General features: G+C 39.2%; 1 protein-coding gene across 4 annotated transcripts in view; it reads left to right on the top strand.

Annotated features, from left to right (window-relative positions):
- The window catches only part of STAG2 (stromal antigen 2), a 152,856-nt gene that overhangs the window by 111,062 nt on the left and 17,227 nt on the right, over nt 1–24,567 (top strand). For all 4 annotated transcript variants that reach the window (XM_038748536.1, XM_038748533.1, XM_038748534.1 and 1 more), the window contains 15 exons: nt 367–484; nt 804–907; nt 1,483–1,575; nt 1,725–1,814; nt 2,296–2,499; nt 5,592–5,662; nt 6,565–6,652; nt 6,739–6,819; nt 13,963–14,055; nt 15,802–15,976; nt 17,394–17,533; nt 18,220–18,321; nt 18,932–19,080; nt 19,815–19,943; nt 22,298–22,503. In XM_038748536.1, the coding sequence (XP_038604464.1) occupies nt 367–484; nt 804–907; nt 1,483–1,575; nt 1,725–1,814; nt 2,296–2,499; nt 5,592–5,662; nt 6,565–6,652; nt 6,739–6,819; nt 13,963–14,055; nt 15,802–15,976; nt 17,394–17,533; nt 18,220–18,321; nt 18,932–19,080; nt 19,815–19,943; nt 22,298–22,503 (1,843 nt within the window). The remainder of the gene's footprint in view (nt 1–366; nt 485–803; nt 908–1,482; nt 1,576–1,724; nt 1,815–2,295; nt 2,500–5,591; nt 5,663–6,564; nt 6,653–6,738; nt 6,820–13,962; nt 14,056–15,801; nt 15,977–17,393; nt 17,534–18,219; nt 18,322–18,931; nt 19,081–19,814; nt 19,944–22,297; nt 22,504–24,567) is intronic.

The following is a 24,567-nucleotide window of genomic DNA, read 5'->3' as shown; positions in this document are numbered from 1 at the left end:
AGCTGCATATAAAATGAGCTAGAAGCTAGCAGCTGTTGCAGAACTTTCTTTCTCTGAGCATTTCTCTCTTCATATCTTTGGCTCTTTAATGACAATGCTAATAATATTAATTATTTCTAAAAATCAATTTATAATGAGTAAGTCACACTGTCTCTTGGAGAAGTCTCAAAAGATTTGACAACAAAAGAAGGTTTTTCCAATGCTAATTTGCTGAAATCGTATTTTTTACACATGTGATTTAGTTTTCTAGGAAAATTAATGTCAAAGCTACCAGTATATTTTCATAAAGATACTAGTGTGTTCACCCTTGATGTTTTTGAGCCATTGCTTCTACTGGTGGAAACAAATTACGATTATTCGTTTCAGTTGCATGAACACGCAGCTTACCTCGTGGATAGCATGTGGGACTGTGCTACAGAGCTTTTGAAGGACTGGGAATGTATGAATAGTTTGCTGTTGGAAGAACCACTCAGCGGAGAGGAACGTAAGCACGTTTAAAATTTGATGTTTTATATCAGGGCCTAAGCACTGACTCACACCCACTCCTTTACAGTTCTGTACATTTCTTTATTCTTTATTGTTTCCCCCTTTCTGTAATCTGTCTTAGTTTCCATCTCTTACCCCCTGACGCCTCCTCCAACAGATTGTAAAAACCTTTAAGGGCAGGCATCATATCTACTACCACTATTGTACTCTCCCAAGCACTTAGTACAGTAAGCACTCAGATATTTTTTTGATTGAAGTGTAGTGCTGTGATTTCTACAAGAGGAATGTACATGACTCAAGTTTTTATTCTCCTACAGCATTAACGGATAGGCAGGAGAGTGCTTTGATTGAAATAATGCTTTGCACTATTCGACAAGCAGCTGAATGCCATCCTCCTGTGGGAAGAGGGACAGGGAAAAGGGTATGACTATATTTTTTCTTCAAATTTTCTTGTTTTAGAGAGAGAGAGAGAGAGAGAGAGAGTGTGTGTGTGTGTGTGTGTGTGTGTGTGTCAGTCATAACAAAGCTTTATTTTTTTATCTCCTAATTTGACAATTCCTGATGGTAAATTTTAAACATACAATTTATTTGTGGGTATATTTTAATGTGAAGGGAAAAATTAAAGGCTTCCTCAACTTCAGCCTCCTCCAGCCTGTTGTTGGGTAGGGACTGTCTCTATCTGCTGCCGAATTGTACTTTCCAAGCGCTTCGACACTGCTCTGCATACAGTAAGCGCTCAATAAATACGATTGAATGAATAAATATGATTGAGTGAATGAATGAAGCAGAACACTGTTTTTGGATAATATCTTTTTGACTAATTTGCTTTTTAAAGTAGCACATTTTCCATCGTTACTATTGATTTCATTGTGCTAGTTTATCCTTATTAAAAAATAAATAAGGTATTATGTATTAAAATAAGTCAATGCCTATCTGGTGAGAGCTAACTGAAGTCAGCATTTGTTTTTCCTTGTATTTATTGTCAAAAAATTGCAGGTGCTGACGGCAAAGGAAAAGAAAACACAGTTGGATGACAGAACTAAAATTACTGAACTTTTTGCAGTTGCTCTTCCACAGTTATTAGCAAAAGTAAGTTTTTAATCTGTGTGTCAAATCGTTAGGCTAGACAGTGGTTTTTCTATATTTTTATGTCAAATATGTAACCAGAACTATAATTAGACTTAACTTTTGGGTAAGCTTATTTGGTGCTAATTTAACTTTGTTTCTTTTTTTTTAAGTATTCCATAGATGCAGAAAAAGTGACTAACTTATTACAGCTGCCACAGTACTTTGATTTGGAAATCTATACAACTGGGCGGTTAGAAAAGGTACAGTCAACTTGCATATAATAGCTAATAGTAACCAGTTCCTAGTTTCAGACATGGGAAATTTGATCCTTAGGAGGCTGAAATTGGAAACGTCTCTAGTATATCCTCCAAATATATGCTCTGAAGCATTAATATCATACATTAAATAATATTGCAATATCAAATTGCAGAAATTGTTTCCCATATATGAAAGTTGGAAATAGGCGTATTTAAAGTATGTTTAAAAGAGCCGTAAATGTAAAGAGAAAGTAACCTTCACTTCTATTTTTGTGCTGTGGAAAAATCAGATCTACTACATAATCCATTTTTATGTGTCTCTTTAAACTAGGTAGCCTTTTCTAGTGAGACAGTGCATGGTAGCTCTCCATTCACTTACTCCAAAACTGGCTACTATTTTGTCTTTCGATACCTTTTGAGACCTGTTCTTTTTTGTAAAATATGTATTCTATTTAATGACAAGCTGTTTCGTTACTTTTTACAGCATTTAGATGCCTTATTGCGACAGATACGAGATATTGTAGAGAAGCACACAGATACAGATGTTTTGGAAGCATGCTCTAAAACCTATCATGCACTCTGTAATGAAGAATTCACAATATTCAACAGAGTTGATATCGCAAGAAGTCAGTTGATAGATGAATTAGCAGACAAGTTTAATCGACTTCTTGAAGATTTTCTTCAAGAGGTACGTGATACTGGTAATTTGGGGTTTTTTACCTTAATTGGCCTGGTTTGTTAAACTTATCCCTTGAAGAGATCATGGATCGTGGAACCAATCCATAAGACTGTATATAAATAGTGTCATATGACAGCCACTGAAAGCTGGTCTTCTAGAACTATTCGTGGAGGAACTAAAAAATAATTCATAATAACTTCTCCCATTATTCACTCAATTCAGGCACAGAAACCCATCGTATTTTCACTTCACTTGCATGTTTTTGACATTAAAAATCTCATATGTCTTTATTATTCAAAAAGCTACTGTGATTTCCACTCATTTTTTTTTACATCTGATAGAATCCCTTCTTAAATGAATGTTGCATTTTATTTTGGGACCAAACGTGGTGTTTTATTTTAGTTTTCTGAGGCAAATCCATTTAGGAATTTGTAAAATTCTAATCTGAGGGAGCTTTGGATTATTACTAAATTGTTATTTAAAATTTTTGGGGTCACCGTGGGGCCAGTTTTTAATTAATAAAAAAAAAACAATGTAGCCTGTAAATTATTGCAATTCCCCTCCCATTTCGGATATTTTGATCTATGAGTAATTTGGCCCATCTTCATGTTATTTTGATCTCAAAGAATTCTTGTTACAATTAGAATTTGAAAGTGTCTTGGGTCCCGTCCCCCCCCCAATAAGTTTATTTCGTATTTAAAATTATTTTTAAATTCCTTCCTTCTATTTTTTTATGCTCCGTCTAACTTCTCTAAATTAATTAGAAAATAAGGGAAAGGAAAATTACGGAAAGCAGAATAGAATAAACTGGAATCGCACCACTTCACCGAGAGCCACTGGTCTCGATTCTCTTCCTTTGTCTTTAAGGGATATGTTCTAACCCCCTGATTTTGAGTACCCAGTATCCTGGGTCAGTATGTTGGTACAGATTCCAAGCAATCATATTTATTGTGTGCTTACCATGTGCTGAGCACTGAAATAAGCACTTGTTAGATTACAGTGTAACAGAATTAGTAGACATGTTCCCTGCCCACAAAGAGCTTTACAGTCTAGGGGGGAGGCAGACAATATAAATAAATTATGGATATGTTATAAATAAATTATGGATAGAGAAGCAGCATGGCTCAGTGGAAAGAGCACGGGCTTTGGAGTCAGATGTTATGGGTTCGAATCCTGGCTCCCCCACATGTCTGCTGTGTGACCTTGGGCAAGTCACTTAACTTTTCGGAGCCTCAGTTACCTCATCTGTAAAATGGGGATGATAACTGAGCCCCACGTGGGGCAACCTGATCACCTTGTATCCCCCCCAGCGCTTAGAACAGTGCTTTGCACATAGTAAGCACTTAAATGCCATTATTATTATTATTATTATTATTATTATTATTATTATATGTACTTAAGTACTGTGGGGCTGAGTAAGGGGTGAATAAAGGGAGTGAATCCAAGTGCAAGGGAGATGCACTTGGGAATGAGAAAAGAGGAAATGAGGGCTTAGTCCGGAGAGGCTTCTTGGGGGCCATGTGCCTTCGGTAAGGCCCTGAAGGTGGGGGACAGTAATTGTCTGTCAGATACGAAGGGGGAGGGTGTTTCATGCCAAAGGCAGGATGTGAGTGAGAGGTCAGCAGTAAGGTAGATGAGGTGGAGGTAGGTTGGCATTAGGGGTTGTAGTAGGCGAGCAGTGAGGTAAGGTGAGCGGGACAAGGTGATTGAGTGCTCTAAAGCTGATAGTAAGTAGTTTCTGTTTGATGTGGAGGTGGATGGAGGTTCGTGAGGAGTGGGGAAACGTGGACTGAACACATATGTAGAGAACTGTAGTACGGACTGACGTGGAGAGAGATAGGAGGCAGGGAGGTCAGCAAGGAGGCTGATACACTATTCCTCTGCTAGGTTTGGCGTCACTTACCGCTTCCTGGGTAGGGCAAGTCGTTGTAGGTTGTACCCTGGGCCCCTTGGAGTCAGGAAGGGGCCGGTGCCATCCGGAAACGTTGGCTCTACGTCTTGCTGCCCTTCTGGCAGCACACGATGCCTACCGTATCCCCGGCCCTTGTGGGGATGGCGTTGTGTTCATCAAACTGCTGGGCTGCTTAAAAGGACCCCAGAGAAACATAAGTACTGTTGCAGCACACCCAACAACTAACTGTTCTGGCTGTGCTAGCCCATCCCAGGCTAGGATCCAAGCCACTGTCCCTTGGCTAATACCAATAACCCCAGGTTGGAGAAGGCTGAGGAAACCGAGCTGCTCCCTGGGGCTTAAAGAATTTTGGCCACAGTTCCAGACGGCTTCCTCTTCTCTTCTTCTTCCTCCTCTCTCCACACCCTGCCCGCTTTTCTTCCCTGATAATACTGGCAGTAATGAAAGTAATCACCAGCTAGGTCCCAATCAATGGGCTAACTGTTGGGGTGATAGAATATTCGAGACAGGCTCTGGGTCATATAGGATTCACAATCTAAGAAATAGGTAGGGGGTCCCGTTTCCCTCCCCCTTGCCATTTGAGAGATTAGGAAACTGAGTCACAAAGTCTAGGTCATTGGCAAAGCTGGGACTAGAAACAGTGTCCTGATACCCTGGTCCCCCTCATTCTTTTTGCCGTGTCCATTCATTTAGTATTCTGTCCCAAGCTTGGCCCTGGACTCAAAATAGAAAGTTGACATGCCTTTCCTGTAACAGCTCTGAGGACGGTTATGTAGCACTTTTCCACGAAACCCCTGCAGTGCTTTGGTAGGAGACGATCTGCTTCCACATAAATTATATGAGAATTTTAGGAAAACACTATCTCTCATATTGTGAGGTTTAAGTTTAGACATCCAAGGGGAAAACGGGACTCGATGACCTAAACTTAATGTTTCTGTTGACTTAAATGTTTCAGAAAACATAGTTCCACAATGTCTTTTTCTCCCCCAAACATAGCTAGATGTCACGTGGGGTTTTATTGTCGTGGGGATTTGGAACATCTGATTTTTGCTTTCTTGATGAAGTACTGAAAGTCATCAAAAGTATCTGGAGTTTTTGTGTATTAAGATTGTCACTGCTTTTACGGAACTGGTTTTCTTTGTAATGTAATGTGTTAATACCCGATACTCTGTTATAACATTATTAATAGGGTGAAGAACCTGATGAAGATGATGCTTACCAGGTTTTGTCAACATTAAAAAGGATCACTGCTTTTCACAAGTAAGTTAAATCTTCAGATCATTTATATTAAAAGGGTAGTTCACTTTTTTTATTTTGGCAGACCCTTTCCCACATGGGGCTCGCAATTAAAGGAGGAGGGAGAACAGGTATCGATTCCCCATTTTAAAAATGAGGAAACCGAGGCAGAGATTTATAAAGGGACCATAGTTACACAAGTGGCGGAGCCAAGGTTAGAACCCAGGTTTCCTACTTGCCGGTCCCATGCTCTTTCTCACTTGGGAGTTGGAGAGGAAACAAATACATTTCATTCATTCTTACATTCAATCATATTTATTGAGCGTTTATTATGTGCAGAGCATTAAGCAATAATAAATCAGGCAGTGGTATTTATTGAGCACTTGCTGTGTGCAGAGCACCTGAGTAATTGCTTGGGAGAAGTACAATATATAATGGAGTTGAGAGAAACAATCCCTTCCCACAAGGAGTTTACATTGTAGCTGGGGAGACAGACAGTACAATTCATTACAGTCGGGGGTATATTGGTGAGTATGGATATGTACATTTGTGCTGTGTGGCTAAGGACGGGGTGAACGTCAGTTGCTTAAGGGGTATTGATCTGAGCACATATGTGACACAGAGAGAAGGGTTTAGGGCATGGGGTGTGGTGGAAATGAGCGCTTAGTCAGGGGAAGCATCTTGGAGGAGAAGTCACTTTAAATTTTGAATGAGTTAAATTTTGAATTAGTCAACGTGGAAAAAGTGTCATTAAACAATTTATTCTGATGTGTCTTTGGGGGAAATTGTATCTTTGTGGGTAATTTTGGTGTAATTATTGAAAGCTTAGTTATCAAAGTTAGCAAAGTCTAATACACTTAATGTATTAGAGCCCTACACTTAATGTATTAAGTTCGAAATTAATTAAACTTTCTGTTCCTTTTTAGTGCCCATGATCTTTCAAGATGGGATTTGTTTGGTTGCAATTACAAATTGTTGAAAACCGGTATTGAAAATGGCGACATGCCTGAGCAGGTTTGTATCTGAAATTTGTGTGCTTGTTACAGATAAATGAATAGTCTTGTCCTTTAATCGCAATCACTTTTTTTTTTAAATTACAGATTGTCATTCATGCACTGCAGTGTACCCACTATGTAATCCTTTGGCAGCTAGCAAAAATTACTGAAAGCAGTTCCACAAAGGTATGTTGTGCGCCAGTAGTGTTAGACAGTCGTAGGTATATCATGTTAACCACTTAAAAGTAAGTCTGTTCAAATCTAATTGCTATTCATTGTTTTACCACCATTCACTGCAATTAAACCTGGCACGATTTTCCAAGGAGGATTTTCCCATTTTTAGTACATAAGTGATTCAGGTCCTGTTCAAGAAAATAAAATGCCTTAGTGTGATTTAATTTAAAAACAGAAGCTATTTCGTCTTTTCAAAAAAACCATGATTTTGTGATTCATTGTATTGTATGTAACCGTAATGCTCGTTTGTGGATGAAAAGATGGGCTCCATTTTTCTGCACTGCAGTTATGAGCTGGCATAAGGAATACGTCGGAATAGCATGAAGTTTGGAGGACAGTGTTGTGAGGTCAGATGGGTCAGCTGCCCTGGATTTGGGAAGGGAGGCCACACCTGCCCCTTGGGCTCAGGAAAAGTCCCAAAGGCAGGTCCTTAGGGTCAACACCACTAAAATCAGCGTTACCTCCCTGCTTTTACCCCTTTTGCCATAAGATAGCTCCACAGGGCTGCCAGCTTCCTTCTCTAAGGTGGCACTGGGTATGCAGTTGAGGGTCATTACCTCATCATTCCCTGGATTCCACTGCTGCTTTCTTCAGATCCCTTGAAAAGGTATAGACAAAGTGAAGTGGAAGAGCTGGGGCAAGATAGTTGCCATCTGAGCCTTTCATAGTTAAAAAAATTACAGTATTTAAATGGACTACCCCACATTACAGTATCACCATTTGTTGTTAACATTTTTTATGGCATTTGTTAAGCTCCTACTAATCAAATTGAACACAGTCTAAGTCTTTTTATTATTATTATTATTTATGGTATTTATGAAGTGCTTACTATGTACCAGGCATTATAGTAAGTGCTGAGGTAGATACAGGCTAATCAGGTTGGACACTGTCCTTGTCTCAAATGGGGCTCACAGTCTTAATACCCATTTTACAGATGAGGTAACTGAGGTACAGGGAAGTGAAGTGACTTGCCCAGTCACACAGCAGTCAAGTGGCAGAGCCAGCATTAGAACCCAGGTCCTTCTGATTTCCAGGACCCTACTTTGTCCATTAGGACATGCAGCTTCTCTAGTACCCTCATGGTAAAATTTATACCATGTGCATAACATAATCCTTCCTAATCATTTTAGTTTCAAAGTATTCCAAAGGCACGAGGCTTGACTGGGAGTCTACAACAGAAGCACAAGCCATATTCCCTGCCAGCAAGGCGATTACACGCCAGTTGGGGAGACTGGCATAATAATATTTACAAATGGGGTGAACAGAATGAATAATCGAATCTGCAGTAGTATATAGTTACACATATATTTGTAAGTTCCCAAGGAGAGCATAAGTAAATATATTTATATAAGTGCTAGAGATTGCAGGTGGCTAATGTGACTCAGGGTGTTGGGAGTTGAGGAAATGGTATTTTAGGAGGGCTTGAATGTACAAAACTTGTAGTCTTTTGGGTTAGGAGAGCTTGACTGTATAGCCAAGTGGAGCAACATGAGCGATGGCATGGAGATGGGAGAGTTGAGCGGGAGGTACAAGTAGCTTACCATGGGAGCAAAGAAGAGAGCTAGCTTGGGAAGTAGTGGTTGATGGCTTATGTGCAAAATTGGGGGAGTTGGAGGAGAGCCTTGAAGCCGACCATGAGGAGTTTGTGCTTGATGCGGACAGAAATGGGAAATCTTTGGCAGGAATAGAGGAGAGGGAAATTGTGAGAGGGGCAACTCTTCCAGAAGATGATCGGGGCAGCAGTGGGTAGTACAGATTGGAGATGGAAAGTGCGGAGATAGGAAAACCAAGTAGATAATATCTATAAATTTTACCACAAGATGAAAATGAGATCATTGTGATATAACAAAGGTTTGAACCCGTGTGTTAATAGTCTGGCTGGAGATGTTGGATAGGAGGGTGTTTTGGTTGGTCATAATATTTTTATGGGCCATTACGCAAAAAATGGCTTGACTCATAATTGACATTCAGGGTATTTTCAGGAGTGCATGACATATAATTAAATGAAATATGGAAGCACCCAAGATTACTGCTCGCTGATAGAACAAATAACCCTGCTGGGATTTAGGAAACCTGGGTTTCAGTCCTAACTCACGGAGTAACTGCGGGCACGTGGTTAACCTCTTTGTCTCAATTTCTCTAAATACAAAATTAAGTTAGTATCAACCTCCAACCTATTGAACCTCTTACAAGAATGTATTTAGGAAAAATAAGATGATGGTAGTACTAGTGCTTTGAATTTTTAGGAAAAAAGATTCTAGATGGTATTATGTTATTTGAGACCTTTGAACATGATTATCCGAATTATCGTTAGAACATGATTATCCAAATATCTCTTTTCCAGACCGAGGCTGGTTTGAATAACCTTATTTTGTTCAAAATACTGTTTAAATGAACCAAAAACTTAATCCTATGTGTAGCTAATTTAGCTGCAGGCACAGGAGGAATTTAGATAACCAGATAAGATTGAGTTTGTGTATTTTGTGATTCTCAAATCCAGTATTTTTGTCTTATCTAATTTAACCTCAGTCTTGCTAGTTCAGATAACTGAGACAATAATAAAAAATAATGGTATTTGTTAAGCACTTTCCGTGTGCCAAGTACTACACTAAGCGCTGGGGTAAATAGATGCAAGATTGTCAGGTCAGACACAGTCCCTGTTCCACATGGGGCTCACAATCTAGGGTGAAGGGATCAAAGCCTTGATCCCCATTTTTCAGGTGAGAAACCTGAGATACGGAGACGTTAGGACCTTTGCCCAAGGTCACACGGCAGCAAAGTGGCCGAGCCGGGACTAGAAACCAGGTCTCCCGACTCCTAAACTCATGTTTATTCTGTTAGGCTGTGCTGGTTCTCTAAAATAACACAACTGAATGATTCTTCTGGAAATGACTTTTCCCATCCCCCTGCCCTTGTGTAGGCACACATCAAATCCTATCTGTCATATGCATCTTACATAATATACAATTGCGTATTGTAGATAATTTTCTTAACACTAGTCAGTCAAGTAAGCTGGTTATAAAGTGGCAGCCCCAGAATGTTCAGATAATATTTTCCCCATCTTACCTTCTGAAAGCAGAATGGTCATAATGGTATGTGTGTTACTAAGTAAAGAAGCACAAGATACGTTCCCTCCCCTTAAGGAGAATACACCCTGAGGGAGACAGGCATCAATCATTCAGTGGTATTTACTGAGTTTTTATTATGAGCAGAGCATCGTACTGAGTGCTTGGGATAGTACAGTACCACAGAATTGGCAGACTCGATCCCTGCCCACAAGGAGTTTAAATTCTATAGGGCGAGACAGACATTAAGGTGTTACAGATGGAGAAATAGCAAATTATAAGGGTATGTACATAAGCGGTGGGGTAAACAGATACAAGATTGTCAGGTCAGACACAGTTCTTGTCCCACCTGGGGCTCACATTCTGGAGTGGAGGGATTAAAGTATTGAAGCCCCATTTTTCAGTGTAAGGAGCTAAGGTGAGTGTCAAAGTACTTACCTGCTACACAACCAAATGTGTAGTTGATGCAGAGGGAAGGGAAAATGAGGGCACAGTCTGGGAGGGCCTTTTGGAGGAGGTGTGATTTTTAGGGTCATTTTGAAAGACCGGAGAGTGGTGGGCTGTCAGATAGGGAAACGGGAGGGAGTTCCCGGCCCTCGCGAGCACATCGGCTTGGTGTCGAGAGTGGGTGAGAGAGATGAGGTGGAGCTACTGAAGGTGGTTTGGCATTAGAGGAGTGGAGTGTGCAGATAGGGTTGTAGGAGGAGGTCAGCGAGGTAGAGTAGGTGGGGGCGAGCTGATGAAGTGCTTTAAAGCCCACGATGATAGGAAGTTTAGGTTTTATGAGGAGGTGACTGCACAACCACTGAGGGTTCTTGAGGATAGGGGAACTGTAGACTGTATTTTTGGGGTTTTTTTTTAGAAAAGTGATCTGGGCAGCAGCGTGAAGCCTGGACTGGAGAGGGGAAAGATAGGAGTTGGAGAGGTCAGTGAGGAGGCTGATGCAGTAGCAAAGGTGGCCTGTGATAAGCGCTTGAGTCAGCGAGGTAACAGTTCGGATGAAGAGGAAGGAGCAGATTCTAGAAGTGAAAATACTGATGGACAATCAGGGGACGTAATCACTTGCACAATTGATTATACATAGAATTATAATAATATGCCAGATTCACATTAGGATGTTTGGTGGGTAGATTCAAGAAAACCAGCCCCGTCACAGGGTCTGTCCCACTTGGGGCTCGCGGTCTACAAAGGGAGAGAGAACAGGTATTTTATCCCCATTTAGTAGAAGAGGAAATTGAGGCCTGGAGCATTAAGCTGCTTGCCCAAGGTCGCCCAGGGCCACGATTAGAGCCTCAGTCCTCTGACACCCAAGCATGCTGTCTTTCCACTAGACCATACTATTTCCCACAGTATCCTAACTAAATTGGTGTAAATCTTTTAGCATAATTAGTGTTTTCTATTGTAAATTTAAGCTTACAGGCTCCATTTCATCTTTTGATTCACCGACCGAGCTGTCGGTGACTCTGACACACTGACTGAGTGGATCATGGAGTGCAGCAAGAGAGAAGAGGCTGGTCTGAATCGACAACTAAAGACTTTTTACTCTTCCAGCATCAGACTATATGGCCATTTCTTTCTTTCCCCTGCTAGAGTTGGAAGTCTTAGAATATGGAACAAGGAACATGTGTATTTGGAAGTCCCAAAGTGAAAGTGTGTGGTTGCTATTCTTATCACACCTGGAATTCCTAACCATACTCTTTTTGAGAGAGGGAGAGAGGGAGAGAGAGAGAGAACGTGCGCGCTAAAGAGAACACACACGAAAGAATGCATGCTGCAACACCAGGGAAGAAATCATTTAGTTGAAACACATCTTAATTTATTATCATTTTTAATTACCCATGGACCTTTTGATAAATGGTCTCTGCCCCACATGTCTCTGCCTCTGATAATAATAATAATGATGGCATTTATTAAGCGCTTACTATGTGCAAAGCACTATTCTATTTGACATGATGGAAGTTCATGTTTGTATTTGTAAATCCTTCCGATTAAGATACCAAATTAGATTTGTAACCATTTAATCCAGTGTAACAAACATGCTTAAAGTGTGAGTTTTGGTGAAGTGGAAGATGATAGTGGATAAAGTAAGAAGGGGAGAGGTCTGAAGAAGTACATTAAAACCACTGGTCAGGGGTTTCTTCCTGTTAGATGGAGTATTGGCTACTGTTGAAAGTTTTTTAATAGTGGAGAGACATGCTAATGGAATTTGTCAGAAAGTGATTCAGGCAGAAAAAGTACTGATTGAAGAGAAACCTATACATTTGTGTATTGGGAGTATGATGAGTGTTTGGAACAGGGATGTGGCCATAGGGATTGAGAATGGTATTTGTTGAATGCCTTCTGGCTACCAAGTAAAAAAAAAAAAGATGCACAAGAATTTTCTCTGCCCACAAGGAGTCTACACTGTAATGAGGGAGACATACGTCAGTTAATCAGTGGTATTTATCACACGCTTACTATGTGTGGAACACTGTAGTATGTGCTTGGGAGAGTACAACATGAGAGTTGGCAAATACATTCCCTGTCCACAATGAGCTTACAGTGTTGAGGGGAATGAAGGGGTGGATATAGAAAATGTTGGAGAGGAAAAACTGACAGGATTTAATGACATACTGAATGTGAGAGTTTCAAGAGAGCAAGGAATCAAAGGTAATGTGGCTTGTGAGCTTGTGGAGACATTGAAGATAGTGGTAAATGTGATGGGAAACTTACTTGGAAGAGTTCAAATTGCAACATGGCATTGTTTTCAGGGATACAGTGGTGAATGTAAATACCGTCTGCTTATCCATTCATAAATCCTCCTGCATAAAACTGTGTGAGCCAATCACCCTTATTCAAAAAGATCTCATATTTTTCAAAAACAGCCAGTGGTGCAGTAGTTTTTGAAGTTTGTCATATTGGAATTTGACCCTGGTTTATTTTCTTGTGAAAAAAATTGTGTAAACTTTTAAGTGTGTTAGTGCAAGTGATGTACCTTTAAAAAACAAAGGTTAGGATAGAAACAAAGGTTAGGATAGTAAAATCCTCCATCAGCAGACTTAAGCAGGTAACTCTTTAAAACAAATTATTATGTTAGTTGAATGTGGGAAATGAACCTTTTAGAGAGTTGGTCGTAAAACTTCAAAAGTTAAAAAAATGATTTTACCATGTTAACTACTGCTGCCAAACAGATCAGGTATGTCCTGACATTACATTGTTTGTAACCTAATGTCAATTGGATGTATTTTAAAATTTAAAGTTTGAGCAGAAAATCTGCTTTCAAAGAATTAGTATAGTCAAACCCGATTGAAACTTTCTGCGTATGAAATCTTCTGAGAAGTAAGTATGGGAACAAATTAGGATAAGATCAGTCTTAGTAGCTTTATGGTAACATTGGCACTTGTATGCTTTATTGAGGCCCATGGGAATATTTTAGGACCTTATGATTTAATAAAAGGTAAAATACAAAAACTGCATATTCTAAAAGCCACTACATCATGTTATAGCCTGGATTCAAGAAATTTATCGGCCCATCATAGCAGAGGTATAGAACATAAATGAAATTAGCTATCTTGACTACTCATCTGGGGTACATTTTTGTTTGTCATGAACAACTAGCAATCTGAAAAGACTGCCACAGACATTAGCCCTTTTCTTCCCGATTGGACTTGACAGTCCTTTGGGCATGAGCCAGGTAAATCTTTTATATTTTTTAGGCTATAGTTTTGATGAGATTTGTTCATTAAAAACATGCATCATTTTTTTTCTTTCTCTCAGATTACAGGGAGGGTGGTGATTGGGTGATTATGTGAACATAATAAAGATGTGACAGAACTTCTAAAGACAAATTCTAGAAATATATAGTTATGATCTGAAAATTCAAACAGAATAAGCGACAATGCCGAATGTGGTTTTTCTTTTTAATTGAGCCTGAAACACACTTGTAGGGTGTTGATGTTTGTGTGAAGGAAGTAAGAAATGTTGCTTTTGTTTTCTACCGTAATTATTTTAGATACTTCCCTAGTTAGTCAACTTCTATTATTTTTTAAAGGAGGACTTGCTGCGTTTAAAGAAACAGATGAGGGTGTTTTGTCAAATTTGTCAGCATTACTTGACCAACGTGAATACTGCTGTTAAAGAACAGGTTTGTAATTTAATTTTGTCGTTTTTGTCATTAGTAAAAATTTTTAAAGTGATTTCATTAAATGAAAATGTAACATGTTATTAAAGTTATTTACAACTTTACACAAAACTTGGTTTTGTTGTCAAAGGGATAATTCATATACTACTCATGTTCTGCTACTCTCTTTCAAATAGCTCCTTTTCCTTTTCAGTTAGATCATTTCCGTCCTTTTGTCATGTGAGAAAACTAGATAATTTCTTATTTCAAGGTTAATTTACTTCTTTTTTTAAGCCATGGCAAATTACCAGCCTGACACAATGAAGGAAAACTCCTCCTTCTGTAAGAATCATGTGCAATGTCACCCAGTTTAGATTGGAAGTTGTCTTAAGGCTGTAATGCCATGTCTGAATCAACAGTGCTATTTCAATTAGTCAGTCGTGTTTATTGAGAGAAACACTGTGTAGATCCCAAGCACTTAAGTACAGTGCTCTGCACACAGTAAGCACTCAGTGAACACCGATTGAGATATTTAAACAGTATCCTCTTGCTTTCCTGAAAAGCCCTCAAATTCCTGCTCTTCAAGTCTCACAGATACCTGCAGATCCAAAATAATCTCCACTCAATACCCCTGTACGTACCGGGCATAGGCTAGGTTTGAACCCACTGCACTTTCTGCAGCCTTCTTCAGCCTCCTTTATCCCTCTTCTTCCGCTTGCCTTGTTTTGATATGGTTTAGGGTTGCTGGACATTGCCGTGTGTCATTTTACATAGTTAACCGGTGGTATTTATTGAGCGCCGATGGCATTGAGAGAACCGTATTAAGCACTTGTCTTGCATGTGTTGTAACCCGGCCCCAGAGCCAGATCAAATCCAGTGTCTTCAATCTGCCTAAATGCTTTGCAGTCCATGGCCCTTTTCTGGTCAGGCAGCAGATTTGTAGCACCCTACCAGCCCCACAGCACTTACATATCTGTAACTTCTATGTATTGATGTCTGTCTCCCCTCCTCTAGGTTGTAAGATCATTGTGGACAGGGAATTATTGTACTTTATTGTCAATTGCCACTTTATTGTTGTACTGTACTTTCCCAAGCACTTAGTACAGTAGGCGCTCAGTAAATACAGTTGAATAAATGAATGATTCTGCCACATCCAGAGGCTCAGTTTAGAGTTCCTCAAGTTACTTGGAGTTATCATGTGCTGAGTGGTGTAGATGAGCACTCCCTATAGCCTTGTGCTATTCTTGGGAAATGTTATTCAGGGGCCTGAGAAGTAACCAATTGAACCTGCAGACTTTGGAACTATCCACTGAGGTTTTTGGTCTCCAACGTCTTCCCCCTTCTCTTTCTACAGCTTTGTGTCAGTTGTCCTCCTTGTTCATGTCCTTCCTCTCCTGTGAGGTCCTTTGCCCAGTTCCCCCTTTCTGGACTTTTATGACTGCAGATCAGAAGCTTTATGGGTATTTTGTTACCGTCCAAAATCTGGACATTTTTTATAGCGGTTTACATTTCATTCATTTAACTTATTTACAAAAAAAACCCCCTTTACATTCTCTTTCAGTGAATTCCTATTGCAGGGGAAAGTGTGCAGGGAATCAATAATGTTAATCAAAACTTGGTTTTCATCATTAATTCTTTTAAAGGTAGTTTAAGGTACAGATAGCCATTTTTCATTTCAGTCTCATTACAAATAAAACTTTTCTGTGGAGGAGGTGGTTTTAGAAATCTTTTATTTTTCTTAAATATTGTTTTCTTAACGTTTTCATACAGGCCTTCACTATTCTTTGTGATGTGTTGATGATATTCAGCCACCAGATTATGTCAGGAGGGCGTGATATGTTGGAGCCACTAGTATACACTCCCGATTCTTCATTACAGTCAGAACTGCTCAGCTTCATTCTGGATCATGTCTTCATCGACCAGGATGATGACAACAATAGTGCAGGTAAGGGAATGCATTTTGAAGGGTTTATTTGAGTTCTTTCCAGGTTTTAGCTCTCAAATAGTGATGAAAATGTGAATTGATTCCCAAACTTTAATTTGAACTTGCTGTACTTTTATATATTAGTGGCACTCTTCAGACATCCGGTGATTAAATAGTTCTTATATAGCAAAATATTTTACTTATCCAGTATGCCTTTTCACACCAACATTAGAGATGGAAAAACAAAAATCAAATATACAGAGGTTGGATAAGCAGTGGTGAATTCGTTCAAAATTTTGAAGGCAAACCTGAAGATTTGTTTGTTGAAGTTTCTTTATTAAGCCTGGGCTTATATAAAGACCCCTCAGTTGAACTAGAGAAGGCAAAACTTGGGTAGCACTATGTTTGTTCTCCTTCTTCGTGTGTACTTGAAACTCATCCATTGAGGTAACACCATTTATTGAAGCCTGCTGTGGAAAGCACTTAGTGCTATAGGAAGTTTCACTGGTGGCAAAGTCATTTGCCGTATAGTAAGTTTGAGAGGACTAACAAAAGTAAAAATACATTAACACAAGCAGAAATGTATAAACAGGTAACCAACTACCACCAATGCACATGTGCACAGTGACAAGTTGAGGTAGATAAACTTGAATGGGATGCATGAAAAAAATCATGCAGAAGACAGGGTCAGACACCACAAACCCAAATTTTGAAAAAAAAAAAATTCATTACCTGGAGTCTCCACAGGGATGGGGACACGCTCAATCACTCTAGCTCTCCTTACGTAGGTGACCTTGAGCAAGTCACTTAACTTCTCTGTTCCTCAGTCTCCTCATCTGTAAAATGGAGATTCAGTACCCCTTCTGCTTAGTCTGAGTTCCATGTCTAGGCAGGGACTATGTCTGACCTGATTACTTTGTCACTTAGCACAGTGTTTGGAACATAGTAAGCACTTAACAAACACCCCAATTATGAATTATTATTACCAAGCTTGATCTTATAGCATGCCCTTTCATTCACTTTGGCAGAATGTATAGTTTTGTTTTGTTTTTTAGTTTTTTTTTTTTTTAATGTGCTTCTGTTTCCCCTCACATGTCCCTAGTCTTCCTAGGTCCCAAGGAGGGGGAATAGATGGTGCTGAGAGGCTCAGCTCTTCCAGAATGACCAAACCACTAAACTTCCTTTTATTTTGGAATGTATTTGGGGAATAAGATGCAACTTTTGGTATTTTAGTATTTTGGAGTGTTAGTGACCACTTCCTGAGCTTTTCTTGAAATAGCTGTTTGAATGTATTCCTAGAAAGAAAAAGGACTTGACTCAGTTTTTTGAGTCACTGGAAGTTTTTCTCAGGTTTTGGAGTTGAATCCAATGTATTGGGTGACCTTAGTAAGAAAGTGAAGTGAACTGAGTTACTTTAATATTTGGAACTTTTTTCCAGATGGACAGCAGGATGATGAGGCCAGTAAGATTGAAGCATTGCACAAGAGAAGAAATTTACTCGCCGCTTTTTGTAAACTAATTGTTTACACTGTGGTAGAAATGAACACTGCTGCAGACATTTTCAAGCAATACATGAAGGTAAACTCAAAAATTGTGTGAACCCATTTTTGTGGTTTGTCAAGGCATAAAGTTTTTATTAAGTATGAGGTAAAGCATGTGCAGTTGTGTTCATTTATTTTTAGTATGACTGATGACTATCAAATTCTCTCAAATTCTATTTCTGTATGTGGTTTGACTAGTTGGATACTTTGTTCCTATTTTCATAAATTATACAAAACTATTTAGAATAGACCTGAACTATTTTTGTTACAATGGGAGATCCCCATCTATCAGATTCGTCATTTGTATTACCCCCGTGATGATTCTGCTTAGTCTATTTGCAGTACAGAAAGCAATCAACTTATCTAATGTTCAGAACAGTCCTTCTCTATAGGAAGAGCTCCTGACTAAGCTTGTTGGTTTCCATTTGTTAATTATAATTGAGTTCTTCTCCAGTGGAAAAGGAGTAAGTGAATTGCTGCTGCTTTATCCTTTTGTGCTGTTAAGGAATAGTAACTCAAATTAAATAGCTTATGAAAATACTAGTCGTTCAAATTTCTGTACTGCGCATGAGAACACATTCAGTTGATTTCCTAGAAATGGTTTCCATAGTGTTCCTTACTTCCTAGGAATGGAAAATGTTGATTGGGTCCTGAGTAAATGTACTTCTTTCTGAACACTTGTAGTAGATATATTTTAAAAACACACATTTATATTTTTTCTAGTATTATAATGACTACGGCGATATTATCAAGGAAACAATGAGCAAAACAAGGCAGATAGATAAAATCCAGTGTGCAAAGACACTTATACTCAGTTTACAACAGGTAAGATTATTGACCATGTTAGTGTTTTAGAAAATTTATCTAAGTATTTAAGGGCTTTGTCAGAGTTGTTGATAATTTTTTTTTGAAACACATCCTGTTCCGACTGATTTTGATGACTTTCATAACTGAAAATATAAACCAGAGTAGTACCCATAGCAGTTCCAAGTTTATAGCTATGAATAGGTCCTTTTTATTGAAATTTTTTGTCCTGTAGATAAGTATGATTCAGAGAGTTTCCATTACAAATTCTTGAGCTGAAAAAAGTAGCATTAAAAATTAAAGGCATTAATTTTACTTTAATGTGCATTCTGGATTGAGGGCAGAAATCACTAGATTTTACTTCAGGCCCCTTGTCATTAGATGAAGAGATAAATGAACCATTCTCTCTCTCTGGATTTTCTCATTTAAAGAAAATGATTATTTCAGCTTTAATTTGTTGCTATTCAGAGCTGCTCCCTGTAAATGTGAAGTGAGTCTTTGTACACAACAATAAAAAAATAACCTAATAGGTTTACTTTACATCGTTTCTAAAATATGTATTGTGACGGTGTAAGTAATGCGTTTGTAAGTATCGATAACAACGTGATACATTTCTTTTTAATTCCAACAGTTGTTCAATGAGATGATACAGGAAAATGGGTATAATTTTGACAGGTCGTCACCAACATTCAGTGGTATAAAAGAACTTGCTCGGCGTTTTGCTTTAACATTTGGACTTGATCAGTTGAAAACAAGAGAAGCCATTGCCATGTTACACAAGTAATTACCACATATTTCATTTGCAAATAGCATTTGCTACTTTTTATCTTGATGGTCGTGAATTGTTTCAGAAGGGGGAGGGGAGGGTGATTTTTTTTTTGGAAGGGAGTACGATTAATTGTTCAGGTAATGCAGACCGTGAGCTTGTGTGGGCAGGGGAATGTGTTTATGAATTCTTTTGTATTGCACTCTCCCAAGTGCTCAGCATGTTACTCTGTACACTGTAAGCACGCAATAAGTACCATTGATTGAGTAATGTAAAATTCTTCAATGTAAGTTGAGGAGACCCAGTTTAATTCTTTGTATTGTACTATACAGGTTTTCCCAAAAAAGTGCCTGTCCATTTCTGTGACTGAATTACCCCAATAGTTTTTTCTATCTTGAAAATTTTTGGAATGTTCATTTTCTCTGTGATAGTTCAGTCTCCAGGAAATTTGGAGGACTGTAGAAATCTGGGTGTTACATCATACCTAAATTGAATGAGCAGTTGCTTTTTTAGTTAAACTGTCAGCAGCTGAACCATATCCTATTTGACAAAAACCTAATGGAAGCCTATGGGTTAGAAGAGTGAAGCAATAAAGAGAGAAAATGTCAAAACGTACATTGACGAGGACAGTAGCATTAAAATACGTCTAGTGTGCGACCACCCAAAGTTTAATTCACTTATTCCACTTTAATTATCTCCTAAATTGAAGTGTATTTATCTTTTTTAATATCTGTTTTTTTTTCCTTAGAGATGGCATAGAATTTGCATTTAAAGAACCTAATCCTCAAGGTGAGAGCCACCCACCTCTAAACTTGGCATTTCTTGATATTCTGAGTGAATTCTCTTCCAAACTACTCCGGCAAGATAAAAGAACAGTGTAAGTATTTGTTAGATACTTTTCCAACTTGGAAATCTACGTACTTGTTATTTAAATATGAAATCCCCAAATAGAAGTTATACCGTTTATTTATTTATTTTTAACTTTTGTAAAGCTAATCCAAGTGTCAGTATTGTTTTTGCAACATAAATTTCTCCAGTAACTGAAGGAATAGGAATTCCAGGGATTCAGAGCTATCAAAATGTACTTGAATAGTTTATCATTTAGAATATTAACTGAGGAGCCCAATCAATCGATCCTATGTATTAGTTGAGCACTAACTGTGTGCTGAGGACTGGAATATTCACTTGAAAGAGTACGGTAGAATTAGTAGGCATTGTCCCTGCCTTCAAGAATCGTACAATCTAGTTAGGCAGTAAAGCAAATTACTAGTAGGAGGAACTATTAGTGTGCATTGGATTTACAGAAGTACTCTGAGGGGTTGTGGGTACTTGAGTGCTCAGAGGTGCAAAAATGCTGATATGAGAGTTGAGGGATATAGGTGGGGACATGATAAATTAACTGCTGAAGGTATCCTGGAGGCGGTGTATTTCAGAAGGCCTTGGAAGCCACTTGTTTCTTCCTGTGCCTAAATTTACTCCTTGGTATATTGTTAAGCACTTCGGGGGAAGCATGAACTTTTTCGGAATATTCAGTAGTCAGTCAGTGTATTTTGATGCAACACTATTGTCGTACACACAGTACGACAATACATAGTCTTCTAGGAATTGAAAAGAATGAACACTCATCCCTGGAACCGTCCATGCAGTCTTGAGATGACATACTTTAGCCAAGATCTTTGGCAGCACCTCATCTTCGTCGTTACTTTTCTCCCACATGTGTTTAAAATTCAGCTGAGGGAATGTTGGGGTTGGGCTTGGCCGTAGTGTGGCTTGATTTGGTCCATGGACTCAGAGTCTGCTGGATGGTTCTTCTGATGCGTCTTTAGGTCTTGTACCCTTCTCCAGTTTGGTCCATGTAGATACGAGCACTTAGAAAGCAGTGTGCTAAGAGCATCAAACAAAGGGTGCCACCATACACTTCCAGTTGCCAACCCCCGAAGCAAACAAACCCATTCTCAAAACAAGATATTACTTCTCCATGTCATCTTTTGGGAGAGGGTTTTTTATGGGGGTGGGGTGTCAAATCATCTCTAGACGGGTAGGGACTGTCTCTATATGTTGCCAACTTGTACTTCCCAAGCACTTAGTACAGTGCTCTGCACACAGTAAGTGCTCAATAAATACGGTTGATGATGATGATGATGATCAAAGTATTATGGAAATTTGTTTTACTCTGTAACCAAAATGATCTTATTTTTGCTAATTTTAGCAGCCAGGATTACTGATTTCAGAATATGCAGCTCGCCTGCCAGTAATAACAATAATAACAACGTGGTATTTGTTAAGCCTGTACTGTGTGCCAAGCACTGTACTAAGTCTTGGTGTAGATACAGCATCTTCAGGTCAGACCCAATCCCTGTCCCATTCTAAGGAAGATCACAGTCTAAGGAAGAACAGGTGTTGGATCCTCCTTTGAAAGATGAGGAAACAGGCCAGGAGAAGTGAACTGACTTGCTGTAGGTCATACAGAGCCCGTATTAGAACCCAGTTCCTCTGACTCCCAGCCCTGTGGTCTTTCCACTAGGCCACGTTGGTTCCCCACACTGCTTATAAACCAATTTTTTTGTGAATTCAATGTACATATGTGCTTGTGTATGTTGAAAATTCTTATATTTAGTTGATTTGCTTTGACTACCTACATGAAGCTGGCAGCCAAAATGTAGATGAAAATTTGAACACAGCAAGTTCAACAAATAGCAAACTATGTGTGGTACAAATGAAGATATGAAGTCTCCCTCTCTTGCCAGGTGCAGAACTCTATACCGTGTTTGTGTGTGAGTGAATTTACACACAGTGCTTTTAATTGGACCAATATGACCTACTGCTTAGAACAGTGCTTTGCACATAGTAAGCACTTAACAATGCCATCATTATTATTAGTGGGCTATGCCTTTATTTTAGCCTCATTAGGAACCCCTTTGACAATGACTGTGTGTATTCATATGCTAGGTGTGTTAATATATGCCTTTTTCAGTGCATACTTTTATATATAAACTTGTGACATCTGAAGGACAAGAGAAGTGTGATCCTTATCAAGCAACTGAATGCAACTGTATTCTTGCAGTTACTATTTAAGTAGTGCTAAAGGGAGGGTGGTTCAGCACTTGCTGCCTTTTATTAAACCATAAAGCGTACATTTGGAATCCTATACCTTGACACTTCAGTTGAAGATATATTTTTTTTTGAAAAGTCTGCATTGTGCATATCGTAACAGTGTTTTTTCTGCTTCAGGTACGTTTACCTGGAAAAATTCATGACATTTCAGATGTCTCTCCGAAGAGAAGATGTGTGGCTTCCCTTGATGTCTTACAGGAATTCTTTATTAGCTGGAGGCGATGATGACACGATGTCAGTCATAAGTGGTATTAGTAGTCGTGGATCTACTGTAAGGAATAAAAAAACAAAACCAGCAACAGGAAAACGGAAAATTCCTGAGGGTATGTGTTTTCTATTGCTGTTAGAGTATTTGCTAATCAATCAGTCAGTTGTATTTATTGAGTGCTTATTGTGTGCAGACCACTCCACTGAGCACCTGGGAGAGTACGATGTAACCTATTTGGTATAATTGTTCCCTTCCCACAAGCGCTTATTATGTGTCAAGCACTGTTCTAAATTCTGGGGTAGTTACAAGGTAATCAGGTCAGACACAGGCCTCATCCCTGATGGGACTCACAGTCTGAATGCATTCTGCCTGTGTTTCATAGTCCAGTTTGCGCACACTTCTGTGTCTATAATGGCAAAAATATATTTATAAGAGGGGCATGCCATCTTGGTCAGCAATATTGACATGTCCAAACTGGTTCCAGATAACATGTACCTGCAAACATTAAGGAGGGGAAGTGGGAAATGACTCTTTGAGTTCAACGGTACAATTTAGTTTGAAAAGTTTCCTGATAAACCTAGCCTCCGTTAAGTCCGCTGCATTACATATGTTAATAATTTGTCGTTGTAATTCATTTTTCAAGTTCTGTAACTTAGGGTGGTTTATATAGGTTCTATTTACACTCAAGTACCCTTTGAAATAAATCAGGGGAAGTTTTAACCCCCCTGTCTCAGCATTGCACCTGGAGAGTTCCCAGGACTCTACCGGTCGTGGCTATGGGAGGGAGAGTCAAGCAGAGGTCCAACCATTCCATTCGTAGCTTGGGGAGTGCTAGTGAGTGGAAGGCAGTCTGCTACAAGTCAAAATTCACCTATGCTGGGCAGCAGCGGTTGGGAGAGATTGGAGGGTGGAGACTTGAGTTTTCTGCACAGGAGGCAGCAATCGTCAACCATTTTTTTACCAAGAAAACTCTGTGGATACACTACCAGAACGAATGCATTCTGGGAGAGGTGTGTCTGTGGTGTCACTATGGGTTGGGAACGACTCGACGGAATAAGATAAGACAGGTGTTAACCTAAAGTTGCTCAGAATGAAATCAAGAAGCCAGAGATGATGTAGAAGATGTTAGCAGAGCCATGATTAGTTTTTGGAAGCTATTCATTCTGTGCGTTTTAGCCATTTTTTCTTGGTTAGGTTTTCTTGAACGTACACAGTTTCTGATAAATGTTGCTTCTATACCTCATCTTTAGTTAATTACCAAAGGTCTGGTTTTGGTAAATTGAGGTTAATGCTTTATCTGCATTCCTATAGCAGCTAATGTCTTGCTCTTAGGAAGAACAAAGGAGAGAAAGGACATTCACGTTACCTCTTCCATCCTTAAAGATGATCTGAAGTTCGATGCCTTGGGCACCCTAAAGTGCCATTCTGTCCCTCCAAAGTGTCCCATCAGTTTGCTTTCCCATAGGAATTCCTCCCCAAGCCAGAAGCCCCCGATCAGCTATTCCTACTAACTTTGGTCATCACCTGTCTTCTTCCACATCTTTGTTGCATTAGTCAAGTTCCACTTTTTTTTAATGGTGTTTAAGTGCTCTCTTTGTGCCAAGCACTGTACTAAGTGCTGGAGAAGGTACAAGCTAATTAAGTTGGACACAGTCCATGTCCCACATGGGCTCACAATCTTAATCTTCAGATGAGATAACTGAGACCCAGAGAAGTTAGGTGATTTTCCCAAGGTCACACAGCAGACAAGTGGCGGAGGTCCTTCTGAATCCCAGGCCGGTTCTCTAGCCACTAAGCCATATTGCTTCTCTTGAATTATTTTATAAGTATTTGTATGCTTAGACTCCAGTGATCTCTTTGAAAAGTGTTGGCTTGTTTTTGGTTCCCAAACAGCTGCCAACAGCTTAGTCTTTGGGTGGCAAACAACTAATAACCAACTAGATGAAGGGTATGAGAGAGCAAGAGTACCCTGATCGCAGCTCATTCATGATAATGGAAATGAAGGCCAAATTTTAGGTCCAGATCACACGTACTAATAGTCTGGGCCACTAGATTATGGGATTCTTGTGGGCAGGGTTTTTGCTTACCAGCTCTGTTACACTCCCCCAAGCCGTCTGTAAGCACTCAGGGAATACCACTGACAGATATCAAGAAGGAACCTGAAAGGCAGTTTCAATAT

Source organism: Tachyglossus aculeatus, chromosome 6 (assembly GCF_015852505.1).
Source record: "Tachyglossus aculeatus isolate mTacAcu1 chromosome 6, mTacAcu1.pri, whole genome shotgun sequence".
Taxonomy (NCBI): Eukaryota; Metazoa; Chordata; class Mammalia; order Monotremata; family Tachyglossidae; genus Tachyglossus; species Tachyglossus aculeatus.
Note: the sequence above shows the minus strand (reverse complement) of the source record. Positions and strands in the feature narration are given on the sequence as shown.